The sequence below is a fragment of the Pteropus alecto genome, unplaced genomic scaffold (assembly GCF_000325575.1).
Source record: "Pteropus alecto unplaced genomic scaffold, ASM32557v1 scaffold67, whole genome shotgun sequence".
In the NCBI taxonomy this organism is placed as follows: Eukaryota; Metazoa; Chordata; class Mammalia; order Chiroptera; family Pteropodidae; genus Pteropus; species Pteropus alecto.
This window is the reverse complement of record NW_006441061.1, coordinates 1,582,728-1,597,139: the sequence shown is the minus strand read 5'-3', so window position 1 is coordinate 1,597,139 and position 14,412 is coordinate 1,582,728. Positions and strand designations below refer to the sequence as shown.

The 14,412-nt window shown below is 52.5% G+C and overlaps 1 protein-coding gene across 1 annotated transcript in view; it reads right to left on the bottom strand.

Annotated features, from left to right (window-relative positions):
• The window catches only part of OLFML2A (olfactomedin like 2A), a 28,222-nt gene extending 13,816 nt beyond the window's left edge, over nt 1-14,406 (bottom strand). The window contains exons 1-3 of the mRNA XM_006917954.3: nt 14,360-14,406; nt 5,752-6,015; nt 808-915 (exon numbers count right to left, since the gene is read on the bottom strand). Coding sequence (XP_006918016.1) covers nt 808-915; nt 5,752-5,988 — 345 coding nt within the window. The 5' untranslated portion in view covers nt 5,989-6,015; nt 14,360-14,406. The remainder of the gene's footprint in view (nt 1-807; nt 916-5,751; nt 6,016-14,359) is intronic.
• Between the last annotated feature and the right edge of the window lie 6 nt (nt 14,407-14,412).

Below are 14,412 nucleotides of genomic sequence, written 5' to 3'. Positions count from 1 at the left end.
CACAGTAGTTATTCGTCAAATACTTTTTGAATCACTAAAGCCACTGTGACCCTGACTTTGGGGTTAATAAGGGGTTAATCTCCCACCCTGGGGCACAGGATGCCCAGGTGCCCCCTCCCTCTGGAAAGGAAGCTGGGAAAGGAAGCCCCCACACCCACCCCTGGCAGCCGCACGTCCCAGGCTCCCAGCGGAGTCCGGATGCAGGAAACAGGCGGTCAAGCTGTGCCAGCAGAGACGCAAACCTCAAACCGGAAGCCTGGACCCCCACGCTCGCCCAACTCTGTCCCTGTCCTCAAGGGGCAGTCCCAGCTGCCTGCTCAGCCCTCACCAGGAGAAGACACTCAGCACCTATGCCTCCAGCATCCATGGGTACTGGGACAGCCGTGCTGCCTTGAGCCTGGTCCCAGGGGGTTTGGCCAGTCCTGCACCATGCTACACCAGAGGGCATCACTCACACGGTACTGTGAGAATGGTGGCCCCAGAGTTGTGCAATATTTAGGGTCTGGTCTTGGCGAACTGAGGCCAACTGCCAGGTCCAGCCCCGCTCCACACTCTTCACACAACCAGCAGGTGCCTCGGTTTCTCTACCCAGCTTCCCGGCTTCCTGCAGGCCCTCAAGGCCCCATCAGACCTCTTCCCCACAGCCTGGACCCTGGGGCTTGCATCTCCCTCTCCCGGCTCCCTGCTCTAGTCCAGCTTTCAACAGCCACCAGGGTCAAGACAGAATTGCCTGGGCCACATCAGACACTGCCCTTGGCCGCCAGCAGCGTAACAGCCTGGCCTCTGGCCTGCGTGCCCTGCCCTTACCTCTTCCAGCGTGTTCATCTGGGAGGCCACCTTGTGGACGTAGGCATGCACTTTCATCAGGTCCATGCTGTACAAGGCGCCCTCCAGGAGATCCACCATGGACTGCAGCTGCCCAGGGAAGGGTGAGGGTTAGGGAAAGGGCAGAGCACAGGGCCTGGCACTAAGGGTGCAAGACTCCAGAACCCCAGAGCCTCAGAGTGGCCTGCTTGGGCCCTCAGCACCCAGCTTGCTCATAATCACGAGAAAAGCTGTAAGCGTAAAAAAAAAAAAGAGCCACTTGTCCCTGGGAGTATACGTGTTCCTACATGGCCATTAGGAAATGTCTGACCAGTGTGGGCATCCAAACGCCAGCCCCAGTGGGACAATTAAGCTGTCATTCACACTCCAGTGTCCCCTGGGGCTGAGGCTGACACCTGGCCTGAGACCACAGCCCTGCTGGGCTTCCTTCCCTTCCCCCCATGTCTCCCAGTTCGGTACCAGTTTCTCCTGGGAGCACTTCTGTACCAAATCAACTGCGCAAGAATCACTCGCCTCAGGGTCTGCTTCTAGAGACCCCACTGAAGACAAGGTTTAGACGCCTTTCATCTTCATCGTACTGGTAGAGATGCTGCAGCTTAGAAAGATGCAGTGACCCGCCCAAGGCCACCCAGTCGTTCAGTGGTGGAGCTGGGAGCAGAACCCGGCTTGGTAAAACCCAACCTCTTTCCTGTCATGCTTTACTGCTCCCGTCTTATGTTCAGAGAGGGAAACTGAGGACAAGCAAGGGGGAGAGACTTGCACAACAGGTCCGTGGCAGATGCTGGGTCTCCCTTGCCGAGCCCAGGGCTCTTCTCCATAGCTGCCCCTCTCTTTCTCCTCTCCATCGCACCTCATCAGCAGATGACATTTCCCTCCGGCTGGCGAGGATGCCAGCGAGAGTGTCAGTGACGCCCTGGCACAAGGGTCCGGTTGGGAAATCGGCTTCCCCTGGCTTCCTGGGCAGGGTGGCTCCTCCAGCACCCCCTCCAGCAGGGCTCTGCCCCGGCCCTGCCACATTTCTCAGGGCTCCTGTCTGGCCCTGGCCCGCTGTTTCCAAAACAGTTTTACTCCCACTCTCCCAGGGGTGTTCAAGCTGTTTCAAGCCAGAGAACTTTTCTCTGAGTAGACTCTGATCTCTAAAACAGAAAAAGGGAGTGGGGGTTCCGCTGGAAGCAGGGCTAGGGCCTTGAGTCTTCTCTGCTCCCCTTCAACCTTGCTCAGGCCTGAGGTTGCACGGTACCCGTAGGGCTCCATGGAGCATAGAATGAGAACCATGCACATAGACGCTCCTGTGCCTCAGCTGCCTTCCCTGTGAAACGGGGTGATGGGGTTGTGGTGAAGAGCAGTGACGTCTGGGCAGGGCTCAGCACAGACGGGGCACACAGCAAGCGCTTCATGAACATCCGCAGTAATGATGACTTACCAGGGGGCTCACTGGGAACCTTCCAGCTTCACTCTGCTGACTTCGCGGCCGCCAAAACTGGCTTCCCAAAGCACAGCTTTGAACCATGGGTCTCTCCCCTGCTAGAGTACTTCCTGTGGCCCCCCCACTGCCTACATGTGGCTCCTCATCTCCTGAGCCTGGCATTCACACCGTCCTCAGTCTGCCCCCGCTACCCTTCTTCAGCCTCAGCAAATGTTTACTTTGGGCCAAGCACTGAGGACATGATGAACGAGACAGACATGAGGCTTCATGGTCCTTCACGGGCTGTCAAGGAATGCAGAGACTGACAGAGAGGCGCGCGGGTCGGGGAACGCAGATGGTAACACACAGGTGCCCAGACCATTCGTGATGAGGCGTGACCTTGTCTGGGAGCAGGCGTGGATTAGGAAACCTGCCAGGGAAGAGGTTTTGCTTGAGCTGAGTTCTGAGGGAGCAAAGATGGCACGAGAAAGCCATTCCAGGCCAAGGGAGCAGCCTGTGCCAAGAGCTGGAGGTGAGTTTGAGTCTTGCTACTCAAAAGGTGGCCTGTGGACTCGCGACAGTCAAACCGCTCCTGACTAGTCTGTGATAAAATAATTATAAAACGTGAGAGTAGGTTTTTATAGACTTTTGGAGCCATCTGACAGATCAATTTTGTATCTGTTGACTCTAATAATCCAACATTAGACTAGTACTTTGTGTGTCTGTTTTTGTTTCGTTTTTCTAAGAATTCATTTTTAGAGTATTTTACAAGAGTATTAGTTCTTGACAGATTTTTAAACAACTGGTCTTTCACCATAGATAGTATGAGAAGCGCTGTTAGAGACATTGGCAGGTGGCCAGTGGGGCTGAAGCAGAGAGAGGGCAGGGAGGCACCTTATGCCACACCCACTCCACTGCTCACCCAGCATGCCTTCGTTCCTGCTCTGCCAGAGGGACTCCTACACACCCCTCAAAGCCCAGCCCTAACATGACCTCCTCCTCTGGCTTCCCATGGTCCCCGGGACAGCCCTCAACCTAGTGCCAATCACACTGCCATTGTTGGGGGCAGGAGCTCTTTCCCCATGGACTGGGGATTCCTCAAGGGTAGGGCTGTGTTTGGTTTCTATCCAGAAAGGAAGGGAGTGAAGAGGCGAGAGGCATACCCCTGTTGCAAACCTCCCCAAGAAAGGGGATCTAGAATCTTCCCTTTCTACTCGGTCATTCAACTAAGGCCACACACAGCTGGAGTTCTTAGCTCAAGAAGAAGGGCTGAGGTAGAGTCCAGGGGTGAGCATAGGGTGGGTACACCCAGTCCCCTTCCCCCTCACACTACCCCCTAACCTCTTCTCCTGGAGGCCTGCCCAAAGAGAGCCTTCTGCTGAGGGAAAGGGAGCCAAGCCAAAAGAGAGAAGCCTTAGCCCTGTCTCATACTACCTCTACTCCCTTTTCCTCTTGAGGTTCTCTGGGTACCTCTCAGGTACCCGCCCCGACTCCTGCAGTGTCAACGAGGCAGAATATTTTCTCTTCCTCCTTTAACCCCACCTACTGGGTCAATTCCGCCACCACCCCACTCCAGTCCTATCAGGCTGAATGAAATCCCCCAAGACTGCTGTGTGCTGATGGGCTCCTGGCTGAGACAGCTGCCTAGGGACCCCTGTGGGCAAGAAGACACAGCAGAGAATTCCTGGGTCAACTCTTAGTGCTGCCAATTTCTTGCTGTGTGATCTTAGGCAATTCACGATCCCTCTCTGGGCCTCAGAGTCCCCCACAAGTAAAGCTGGGACCATAAATTCCCTCTCCAAAGGTTTGTGGCAAGGATTAAATTATATCCTCATGTCCAATAGTTTGAGAAGTTATTTAGTTATTGAGACGTGGACTTGAGCAGAAGTTGGGTTTGTCCCTGTAACTGAAGACTGGTCTTCAGTGCCTGGAGTCTGCAGGGCCCTAGTGAGGCCCCAAGGAGACAGTGTGGTCCAGGGTCTGCCAAGTTGTCAAGAGGCCACTTGGCCTAAAATTCAAACCCTACTTCACCCCCTCCCCCAACTTTGAGAGTTTTGGTATCCATTCAGTTCTTATAAAAATAAAACTGAAGTTAAATTTAAAGAAAACATTTTAAGCCAAATATTGGCAGAGGATTCTTCACAGATCTCTTGCTTTTCTGCATGTCTTGCATGCAGAGGCGCTGACTGTCTGTTCTGGGCCATCTCGTAAAACGAAAACCTTGGATAGTGTTTCCTTCTGGAGCAGGGAGGGTATACTCAGTGTCCATTATAAAAGAATTCATTTTTAGAGTATTTTACAAAAGTATTAGTTCTTGACGGATTTTTGGATTCTCTAAATTGGAACTCCTGTCTTGAAAAACACCCCACGGTATGTGGAGGTGTTATCTGGCATTTACTGCATCCCTCTGTGGGAACTGGAGTGTGAGAACCAGGGCAAGAAAATGTAGATACGCTGGCTGCTGTGAGGAATAATGTCTTTTGTTTCTGACCCAGGAGGCTTGTGTCTTCTGCCAGGGTCCATGAAACTGGCAGGCTAACGTGTTAGCTTCCATGTAGGATAACGGTTCAGGCACTTTCACAGTTCTTGACATCAAAAAGGCAAAATTTATACCCACGTGTTTGGAAGAAATTATAAAAGAGAAAGATTCAAAAGCACCAAATTATCTGGTCCATTACAAAAAGGAAGAGAGGAGAGCAAGGTGGGCAGAACATATGTTTTGGACACATTAGGACCTAGGTTCGAATCTCATCCCCACAAAACATACGTGGTATCAATGTCACAAAGGTGTCTGGCTGGCTGTGGGGACTGCGATCTAACGTGCACATGCCTATCCAAGCCATGGGTCCTGCCACAGGGCTGTGTCCCCCAAAGCTGGTGCTTCTTTCTAATTTGTCTATGGTGTGGGCTGGAGGTGGGGGGAGGGAAAGCACAAAATGCACATGCGAATACGGTATAGACTTGTCATTATTTACATGTCATTATTTGAGCGCGTGGGCCAGTGGCCTAACTTCTCCAAACTTCAGTTTTCTTGCCTATAAAATGAGGACAAAGGTCCCATTTCCCACAGAATAGTTTATGAATTTGGAGAAATAATCTATCAAAACACCCGAGCATAACATCTGCCATGCAGGTGGCACTCGAGTATGGAAAATATTATTACTAATCACAAACAATAAAATGCCACAAAGTTTAAAATTTAAAATACTATATAAAGGGGCCGACAGATGAACTGGTTTGGGTAAAATATAGGAGACTGGACTAGATGGTAAGGGGCTATATATTCAGGTAAACTAGCCAAAGAACGCTGCCTGCATCACTTACTGGCCAAATAGTCTCCGGCAAGAAGTGGCTTCACCACGGGAAGCCTCCATTTCCTCACCTGTGACATGGGATGATAACAGCACCTGCCTTAGAGCACATGGACTTTTCACTGGAAGGACATCCTGGTGCCAGCCCACGCTAGGTATTCATTCATCCACGAGGTGTTCCCATCCCCACTATCCACCCGCAAAGTCTACCTTGAGGAGCTCAGGTGCCTGCTTCTTGAGTTTCTCCATCTTCCACTCGTTCTCGCAGGGGTTGAGCGAGGAGGGCGGCGCTGTGCAGGAGCAGCGGCAGTCGGTCCCGGAGCTCACGGTCTCCACGGTGTAGAAGTCCTCCACCCGTGCCCGCCCGCTGCGCACCCGGCTGCACGCGTCCTTGCTCAGCGGCCGCATGATGCACTTGCAGCGGCAGTCGGAGCCCTCCGAGGTCATCCGCACCTGGTCCACGTCGCCAAACACCTGCAAGACAGGCTTGGGTGAGTCACAGGCCAGTGCTGGGGAGAGGGGGATAGGACAGGAGAGGTGGAGAAGGAGACAGGTAGCAGAAAACAACGTCCCTGGCCTTTGGGGGCACCCTTAGAGTAGGCTGAGAAGCCAGCAGCCTTTGCAAGGAAGGAAATAGAGGCATTATAATAACAACAACAAATAAAATATTAATGGCTGCTGTAGAGAACAATTTGGCTGTTCCTCAAATGGGGTTAAACATAGACTTATGGTGTGTGTGTGGGGGTACTAGACTTATGGTGGGGGGAATCACTTCATAAGTTAAATAAATGTCTAACCACTGTGCTGTATACCTGAAACTAATGTAACATTGACTGTCAACTGTAACTGAAAATGGATGAATAAAGTAAGGATATAATAAACAAAATTACAACATGACCCGGTAATTCTATTTCTAGGTATATACCCAAAAGAATTGGAGTATTCAAACAAAGACCTGAACATGAATGTTCATAGCAGCATGATTCACAATAGCCACAAGAAGGGAATACCTCAAATGTCTATCAACTGATGAATGGATAAACCACATGTAGTACATCTATGCAATGGAATATTCTTCAGCCATAAAAAGGAATGAAGTACTGATACATGCTACAGTGTGAATGAGCCTTGAAAACACGGTGCTAAATGAAGGAAGCCAGACACAAAAGGCTATGTATTGTATGATTCCATTTATATCCATAGAGACAGAAAGCAGAGTAGCAGCTGCCAGGATTTAGTGGGAGGGAGAAATGGGGAGTGGCTGCTTAATTCGTATGGGGTTTCCTTTTGGAGTAATAAAAATGTGATAAAAATGTTCTGGAACTAGACAGTGGTGATGGCTGCACTAAGAGCTACCGAATTGTATACTTTAAAGTGGTTAAAGTGGTAAAAATTGTTTTATGTATATTTTACCACAATAGTAAAAAATATGAATGGAAACCTTTTATTGGGCACTTACTACATCCCAGGTTTCACACGCATCACACCCTTTAATAATATCTGCGTATGGAGGGGGTGATTTGTCATCTCCAAAGTCCCTACTGTGTGAGCTGTCACCCTCCGCTCAACCCCTCCTCCTGCCACCCTTTCCTTCACTCCCCTGCAGCCTCAGGGCCTTTGCAGATATGGTGCCCTCATCCTGAAACCCTATCCCCTATATTCCCTTGGCTCATTACATCACATTACTTACACATCACCTCCTCCAAGAAGCCTTCCCCAGCCACCCACCTCCCATAACTCTCTGTCCCCGTATCTAGTGACTTTGTGTTTCTTTATTGCACCTATTACCATCTGAAATATTATATCTGTGTTTGCTTATTTTTTGTCTCCCTTCTCCTGGGGTTTTGTCTAGTTCCCTCCTATATCCGTAGAATAGTGCCCGCCTGGCCTGTAGTAGGAGCTCTGTAAATGTCTGTTGGATGAATGAGCCTGCATTTTGCAGACATGTGAGAGCGCAGGGCTAAGAACATAGTGTGCAGAGCTTGGGATAGTAACTGTGAGTTTGTGGGCAACTCAACCTTTCTGTGCCTGTTTCCTCATTTGTAAAATAGGCTCCTGCCTCGCAGAGTCGTCGTGAAGATTAAATAGGTTAATATAGGTAAAGAACAGAGCCTAGCACATAGTGAGTGTGCCTTAAGTTTGAGCCATTATTAATACAGCTAAAGAAACGGGGGCTCAGAGAGGTGAAATCATAGGTCCAGGTCACATGGCTTTGACTGGGAAGATCAAGCTGTGGATCTGACTCCAGATCAAAATCACTGGTCTATGTTGCTTTTCCTACAGATCTGTTCCTCTATACCTGTGTCACCTTAAACAGGTTACACAACCTTTCTGAGCTTCATCCTCTCAGTGGTAAAATGGATGACTCTCCATATTCACCTCCCCATAGTGAGGCTCAAATGAAATAACATGACCTCGATTTTAGTGGTCCCCCCACCTTTTTCTTTCAATCCCACCCTGGGATGCCACACACCCAGCTGTGGTCATTGGTTACTGGGGGCAGCAGGGCTTTGTGCCTGAAGGAGTCAGTTCAGTGAGATCAGCGCCAGGTGCCAGGCTCAGTCACCGCCTCTGGCCTGCCTTGCCCTGACACACCAGCTGGGTTCTGGGAGCCCCAAACAACCACTCCTCCCCTAGCTGGCTCAGCCAGCCCACTCTGAGCTCCAGGCTCTTGGGACATAGTTCTTCACAGCCCGATCAACAAACAAATACCCCAGACCCATGGCTACCCAGCTCTTGCTGAAGTCACTAAGAGACTACTGAGTTCTGGGCTTTCTGCCACGCCCCAGCACCCATGAGTGTCTCAGAGCCCTCTGAGGAAGAGCTGTAGACACTCCATGTCTGCTTTGAGCCTGCAGACACCTATGTGAGCCCCTGGCCTCTGCCAGGCTCTGGGGGATAGCTGGAGGTGTAGAAGAAACAGACTGAGGTACATTCTTGACCTTTTCAGAAATGAGAGAAGCTGGCACAGGGAGCGTTGAGAGCACAGAGAAAGGTACCCACAAAGACTACTCGGAGGACACTCCTGAGGGACATCTTTAAGGCAGAGCAGGACATTCCAGGGAGAGCAGATCAGACATGCGAAGACAAGCAAAGGCCTGGCATCTTGGGGGCCTGAAAGAGGCTCATTCTGGCTGATACTTGCAGGGAGCCTAGGGTGGCAGGAGGTCAGGCTGGGGGTGGCAGAGCCCAGCTCGTGGAGGGCCCTCAATGCTGGCTGAGGATCTTGGCTTCTTTCCGAAAACACTGGGGCATCGTGGAAGGGTTTTAACCAGGGGAAGCCAGATCAAATCTGCATCATGGGAAGCTCACTCAGTTGCTTTGTTGATAGATGGTGGATGGAGGAGGCAAGCCTGAGGCGCTGAGTCCAGAGAGGAGACATTTATTGAGAACTCACCCAGTCCTGGGGAAGTGTGGAGCAGTGGTTAGGAACACAGCCATGGGCCACCTATAGCTGCTCTTGGGTGGATGACTTAATCTCTCTGTGCCTCAGTTTCCTATCTGTAAAATGAGGGTACTACTCGTGCCTACCCAACAAAGAACTGTGTGAGGACCAAGAGAGATGGAATACCAGGAATATGCTGAGCCCAGCCCAGGAGCACACACAGCGGTCGTATACAGCTGTTATTAGTACATCACTAATCCTGAAAGGGAGCTGTTTAGCCTATTGTTTCTCCACATGGCTGGATTGGTAGATATGTTAGCAGTGTCCTACAGATGAGAGCGCTGGGGTCATCAAATGACCAATTCAAAGGCCCCTTAGGGATGAAGAAGGTGGTGAAGGGGGCAGCTGTGGGTGGAAGCTTTACCCTGGGTTCTCTATAGGCGAAGTGTATTGTGGGCACTGCGGGGCAATCTTCCTCTGGCCGTGAACGCTGCCAGCCAGGCTCGGGGTCCTGAACATTCATTCTTTAGACCACCACTAGTACCTTAAGTCTGCCTTCTCTTGAAGACTCCTGGGCCCCCTTCCCACCTCTGCTGGGACCCCAAGAGGGGTTAAGAGCCCGGTGGGTGGATATGGGTGTATTCTGTGTGGTCAGGCCAGAGAGGCCTCTTAGGGACCCACGCATCAGCCCAACACCCTCCCCCAGCAGCAGCAGCCTCCACATCAGACTGCAACATTCCTTCCCTCCTCAGATGAGGTGCTATGTCCTGATGGGGGCGGCCAAGGCCCTGACCAGCCAGGCCAGGAGTGGAAGAGGGCCTCTGCTCCCAGCCCCAGTTGCCAGGAGCCCAGGCAGGACCCTGTCTTCATGGTGTGTGACCGGAGGAGACAGAGCACCGTGGTGAGGAGCCAAGCCTGGACTCAAACCCCAGCTCCCGCATCTCCCTGCGTGGCCTTTTCCCCTCTGAGCCCCAGCTTCCTCCTCTGCAAAACGGGGAGGACGACAGTCCTTTCCTCGTAAACTTGTCCTGAGGCGCGAACGGGCCAATGCATGCTGAGCGCCTGGCAGCAAGCCTGGCACAGAGTAAATGCTGTCTGAGTGGCGCTTGCTATTCAAGTTGCTGCCAACAACCCTCCCTCGCATTTGCACATTATTGTCTACCTTTGCTCTCGCCACAACCCCATCTGAGAGAGGAGAAATCTGAGCATCAGAGGAGACTAGGGGCCTGCCCAGGGTCACACAGCGCAGCCTGACTTCAAGATTTGGTTTACATGCTGCTCCCCCCGTAGCTCCCATGTCACCGGGCAAGGGCTTCTCCACCAGCTGGGACAGAGAAGGGAGCCCGGGGTGGGGCCCTGGGGGAGCACAGGACCTGGGACTCCCACCGGGCCTGGCCCATCCCTTCCTTGGCGTGAGGGCTGGACTTGCTGCCAAGCAAGAAAGTCCTAGCCTCAGTCCCCATCGCTCTGCAGGCTCGCTCAGCACACACTGCTGCCAAAGCCCCCAGAGGTGTAGGTGGATTGTGTTTAAAAAGGTCCCTAGGTATTTGCAAGGAAATCTCAAAATAAGATGGTGAGAGGGCCGTACGTGAGATTTTTTTCTGAAGGGAGATGGATAAATCTGGCCAGAATTGAGAGGAGGGAGATTAAAGCTGCGAAATGTTCTAGAAATGGAACAGGTTCGAATTGTGTCACCTTGAGGTTGAGTCTTCCCTCTTCTCTGATGGCCAGCCCCAACTCACTGAGAGACAGTTTTCATGTCCTGCAGGCAAAGACCTCCCCCAGAGCCCACTGCCAGTGGAACACCTCCCCCTGGGTGCTCACAGGCACCCCAAACTTAATCCATCTGTAACTGGACCCAGCATCGTCTCCTCAACCCACGTCTACCTACCCTCCTGCCCAACCCAGAGCTCCGAGCCTCCTTCTTACTCCGGAGAACCCATCACTCACGTTCTTGATTCTTCACCTGAAGTATTTCCCATCCCTCTCCCTTGCTCTCCACTCCATGAGTTCAGCCTGAGTTCAGGCCACACCAACTGCTACCTGCATAACACAGCAGCCTCCTCTCTGCTGGGTTAATCTTTCAAAGGCTCCTCTTTGATGATCTGCTACTCTCTTGCTCTATGAACCTCCGTGGCTCTGTCACCTCCATGAGTTCTCAACTAGAAGATGTGCCTCAGAATTAGCTGGGGTGCTCATGGAAAACGCAGATGCCCTGGCCAAGCTCTACACCCCTGGACTCAGACTCTCAGGCTCCTCAGGCCATCTAGATGCCCACTCATTGAAGGCTGAGAACCCTTGGACCTCAGAATTCAAACTCTTCAAGCTCCCTGTTCAGGATATTTGAGCGGCCCCATCCTGACTCTATTGCCCCTCAGTGTTCAAGTCTGTCACATGGGGAGGGGCCAATGAGTGTTGGCAAGAGGGTTGTGTAAGATCCTGAATGCAAGGGTTAGGCACAGGGGTTGGCACACAGGATGTTCCCGGGTGTCCCAGCCAACGAGAGTACCTTCCCTGTAAGAGACCCATGGGACCTCGCCCGGCCCACTCTGTGTGCAGGACTCCAGCACTGTGCATCCCTTGCCTGCTCCGGAGCCTGTTTCCAATTACACCCACAGGCGGAAACTCCCAGAGCGAAGGCACAGCAACACCTAAGCCCCAGGGACCAGTCTGGCCTGGAACATCTGATCCCGCCCGAGACAACACCGCACACTTGCTCCAGCCCCTCCTGCTCCCTTGGCCTTCTTCCCTCAAGTCTTGGCTCTCCCCTGTCCTCGGGCCCCGGCAGGGGTGAACAAAGAACCCCTTCCCATATGTGAATGCGTGGAAGTGAGGTGCCTGCACCCCTTTCGCAGGTGGGGAAACTGAGGTACGATCAGGCATTCTCAGCCACATTCCAAGGACACAGTACAAAGAGCAGGTTCCCCGAGGTCTCTGGTGCCATGTCTGGGTTTCGTGTGGTTACTCGCCTGTCCATCTCAGCCTCCATGCTGGGGAGCCCCTCAGAAATGCCAGGGGAGCTGTGAACTACCTCTCTCATTATCAAGCTGGACAAAGCACTTCCTTAGATGGAAACTCCAAATAGTGTTTAGGAAAGCCCTTACTATAAACACAAAATTAACACTCGCTGAGAGGAGCTGGCAGAGACCAAAGAATTCTGTGGTGAGCACTGGGGTTAAGCTACCCCTTGTCCCTCAGAAAGTACTGGACAGGAGGGGAGGCTGGACATCCTAGGAGCAGGAAGCCTGAAGAGGAGCCAGCTTAACCCATTAGAGCCCTAGATAGACTTCAAGTCCCAGGCCCTCTTAAGGGCTCCCCTCAACCTGCAAAAATAGGACAGACTTGGAGAGGAAAGAGGGCTGTTACACAGAGGGAGAGGGTGATAATGAAAACAGCTCTCTCTCTGCAGAGCCAGAGGAGTCTAGCTGTGCTGAGGAATGCGGAGTAAATTCACCCATCACTTGATTTTTATTTTTCCCAGCTGGCTGAAGCCGTGTGGAGTGGGAGGTGTCTGGGGGAGGGCTGTACTGAGTCCCCCAGCTGCTTCATTCTCCAGACTCTAGGATGTGCCTCCCCACTAGTCTCAGCTTGCCCTGGGACAACTAAACACACACACACACACACACACACACACACACACACACACACGCACACACGCGCGGGCGCGCGCGCGCACACCCAACCTAGCAAGTGTCTGGCTGCCTCACTATAAACAGGGTCGCACGCACACACACACGCGCGCGCGCACACCCAACCTAGCAAGTGTTTGGCTGACTCACTACATAAACAGGGTGTTGGGTTTTCTTTGTCTTTGCTTTGTGTTAAGTGCTAGCCCTCCCCCACAAACTCTAAAGTCCTCTGTGTGGCTCAGAGGGTGCCTAAGACCAAACATTCCTCCAAGCCAGAGAAATGAGAGGGGCAAAACAATGATCAGGTTATCTGGGGGGTTTTGTTCACTTGTTCCCTTACCTGAGCCAGGTCAGGGAATCCTAAAAGGCCCTATATGGAGAGGAAGTTGAGGAGACATTGTTATTCGGATGGGGAAACTGAAGCCCAGCAATAGGCTAGTGACTTGCCCAAGGTCACACAGCCAAAGAACAACAAAGGGCCAGAACCTAGGTGTTTTGATTCACAAGCCAGCTGCCTCTGTATATCTCCTAGTTTCCCCATCTGTAAAATGGCGATGTTGCTCATTCCCTTCTTGTCTTTGGAGCACATGGTCAGGACTGCAGCCCACTTGTTTTCACACTCTGAGCTGAATCTGGGTCTGCCAGTGCCCACTGCTCATAATCTTACCATGTGGTGAGTGGCTTCTGCCCTTTACCTGCCTGTGGACAGGGCAGCCTCACCTTCTACCCAGGAAAGAGGCTGAAGAGACATCAAGAGAAACCATTCCTTTGCTTTCATGCTCCATGAGCAGGGTCCTCTCTCCCTCCTGCCCGCTACTAACCCCAGTCCAGTCCTCATCCTCACTGGGTCATTTCCAGAATGCCCTCAAGGGACCCATGTTCTGACTGACCATTCATGCTTGCTCTCTCTACATTCTGGATCTCACCTCTTTCAGGGTCCCTGTGGTGAGACTTTCATAATCAGAGTATCTTTTATTGGGTACCTATTAAGTGCCAGGCGAGGTGCTAAACACTTTCCAGGCATGCTCTCCCTAACCTAGACGTCATCGATGCAGTGTAGGAACCATTATTCTTTCCGTATTTACAAGTGAGGAAATGAAGGCTCAGAGAGGTAAAGACGAAAGGTCACCCGGCTGAGAGGTGGAGGTGGGATTTGAATCCAGGTGTGCTGGACACCAGAACAGATCGTTTAAGCCACAACTGAAAACAGCTCAGGTCACTTCTGGAGACACCGTGTCCTCCAGAGAGTGCGTCAAGTCCCTGGTAGGCAAGTGACCAGTTCAGCTGGGTTCACTGGGGAGGGACTCTGGGTCCCCCTCATGGCTTGAAAGCCTTAGCCCAAGGGCTAATGCAAACCTAGGAGTCGCTGGGCAGCAGTTACCCAGAGGTCTGCCGGCGTGTGGGTCAGTTTTCCATGGAAACTTTGAACCAGCTCTCCAGGCTCCCTCTGCTCAGCGCTCCCGAGAATCCCTACGCCCGGCATCTCCCGTCTGCGCCCGCTCTCCCTGACTGTGGGATTTAGAGCTAACCGACATCCCGCTCCGGACTGGGTCCCAGCACCCCTTCTTCAGGCTCCGGGTCCTAAACACCACTATCATTTCCAGCATTTCTTCCCCTACGCGCTCCTCTCCCAGGGTCGTGGACCCAGCGGCGTCCGTGTTTTAAGACCAAGATCTGGGCTCTCCCTCTCCAAGTCCTCGGCTCCCGGCCTCAGGCACCCTCTTTGGCGCGTACCCCCAGCCACAGCGCCCCCTCGCGCCCAGCTCCCCACCGAGCTGCGCCCCGGTCCGAGGGCCGCGCGTACCTTACTGTCGGCGCGCGCCGAGCCCACGCGCAGCAGCAGCAGCGGCAGCAGGA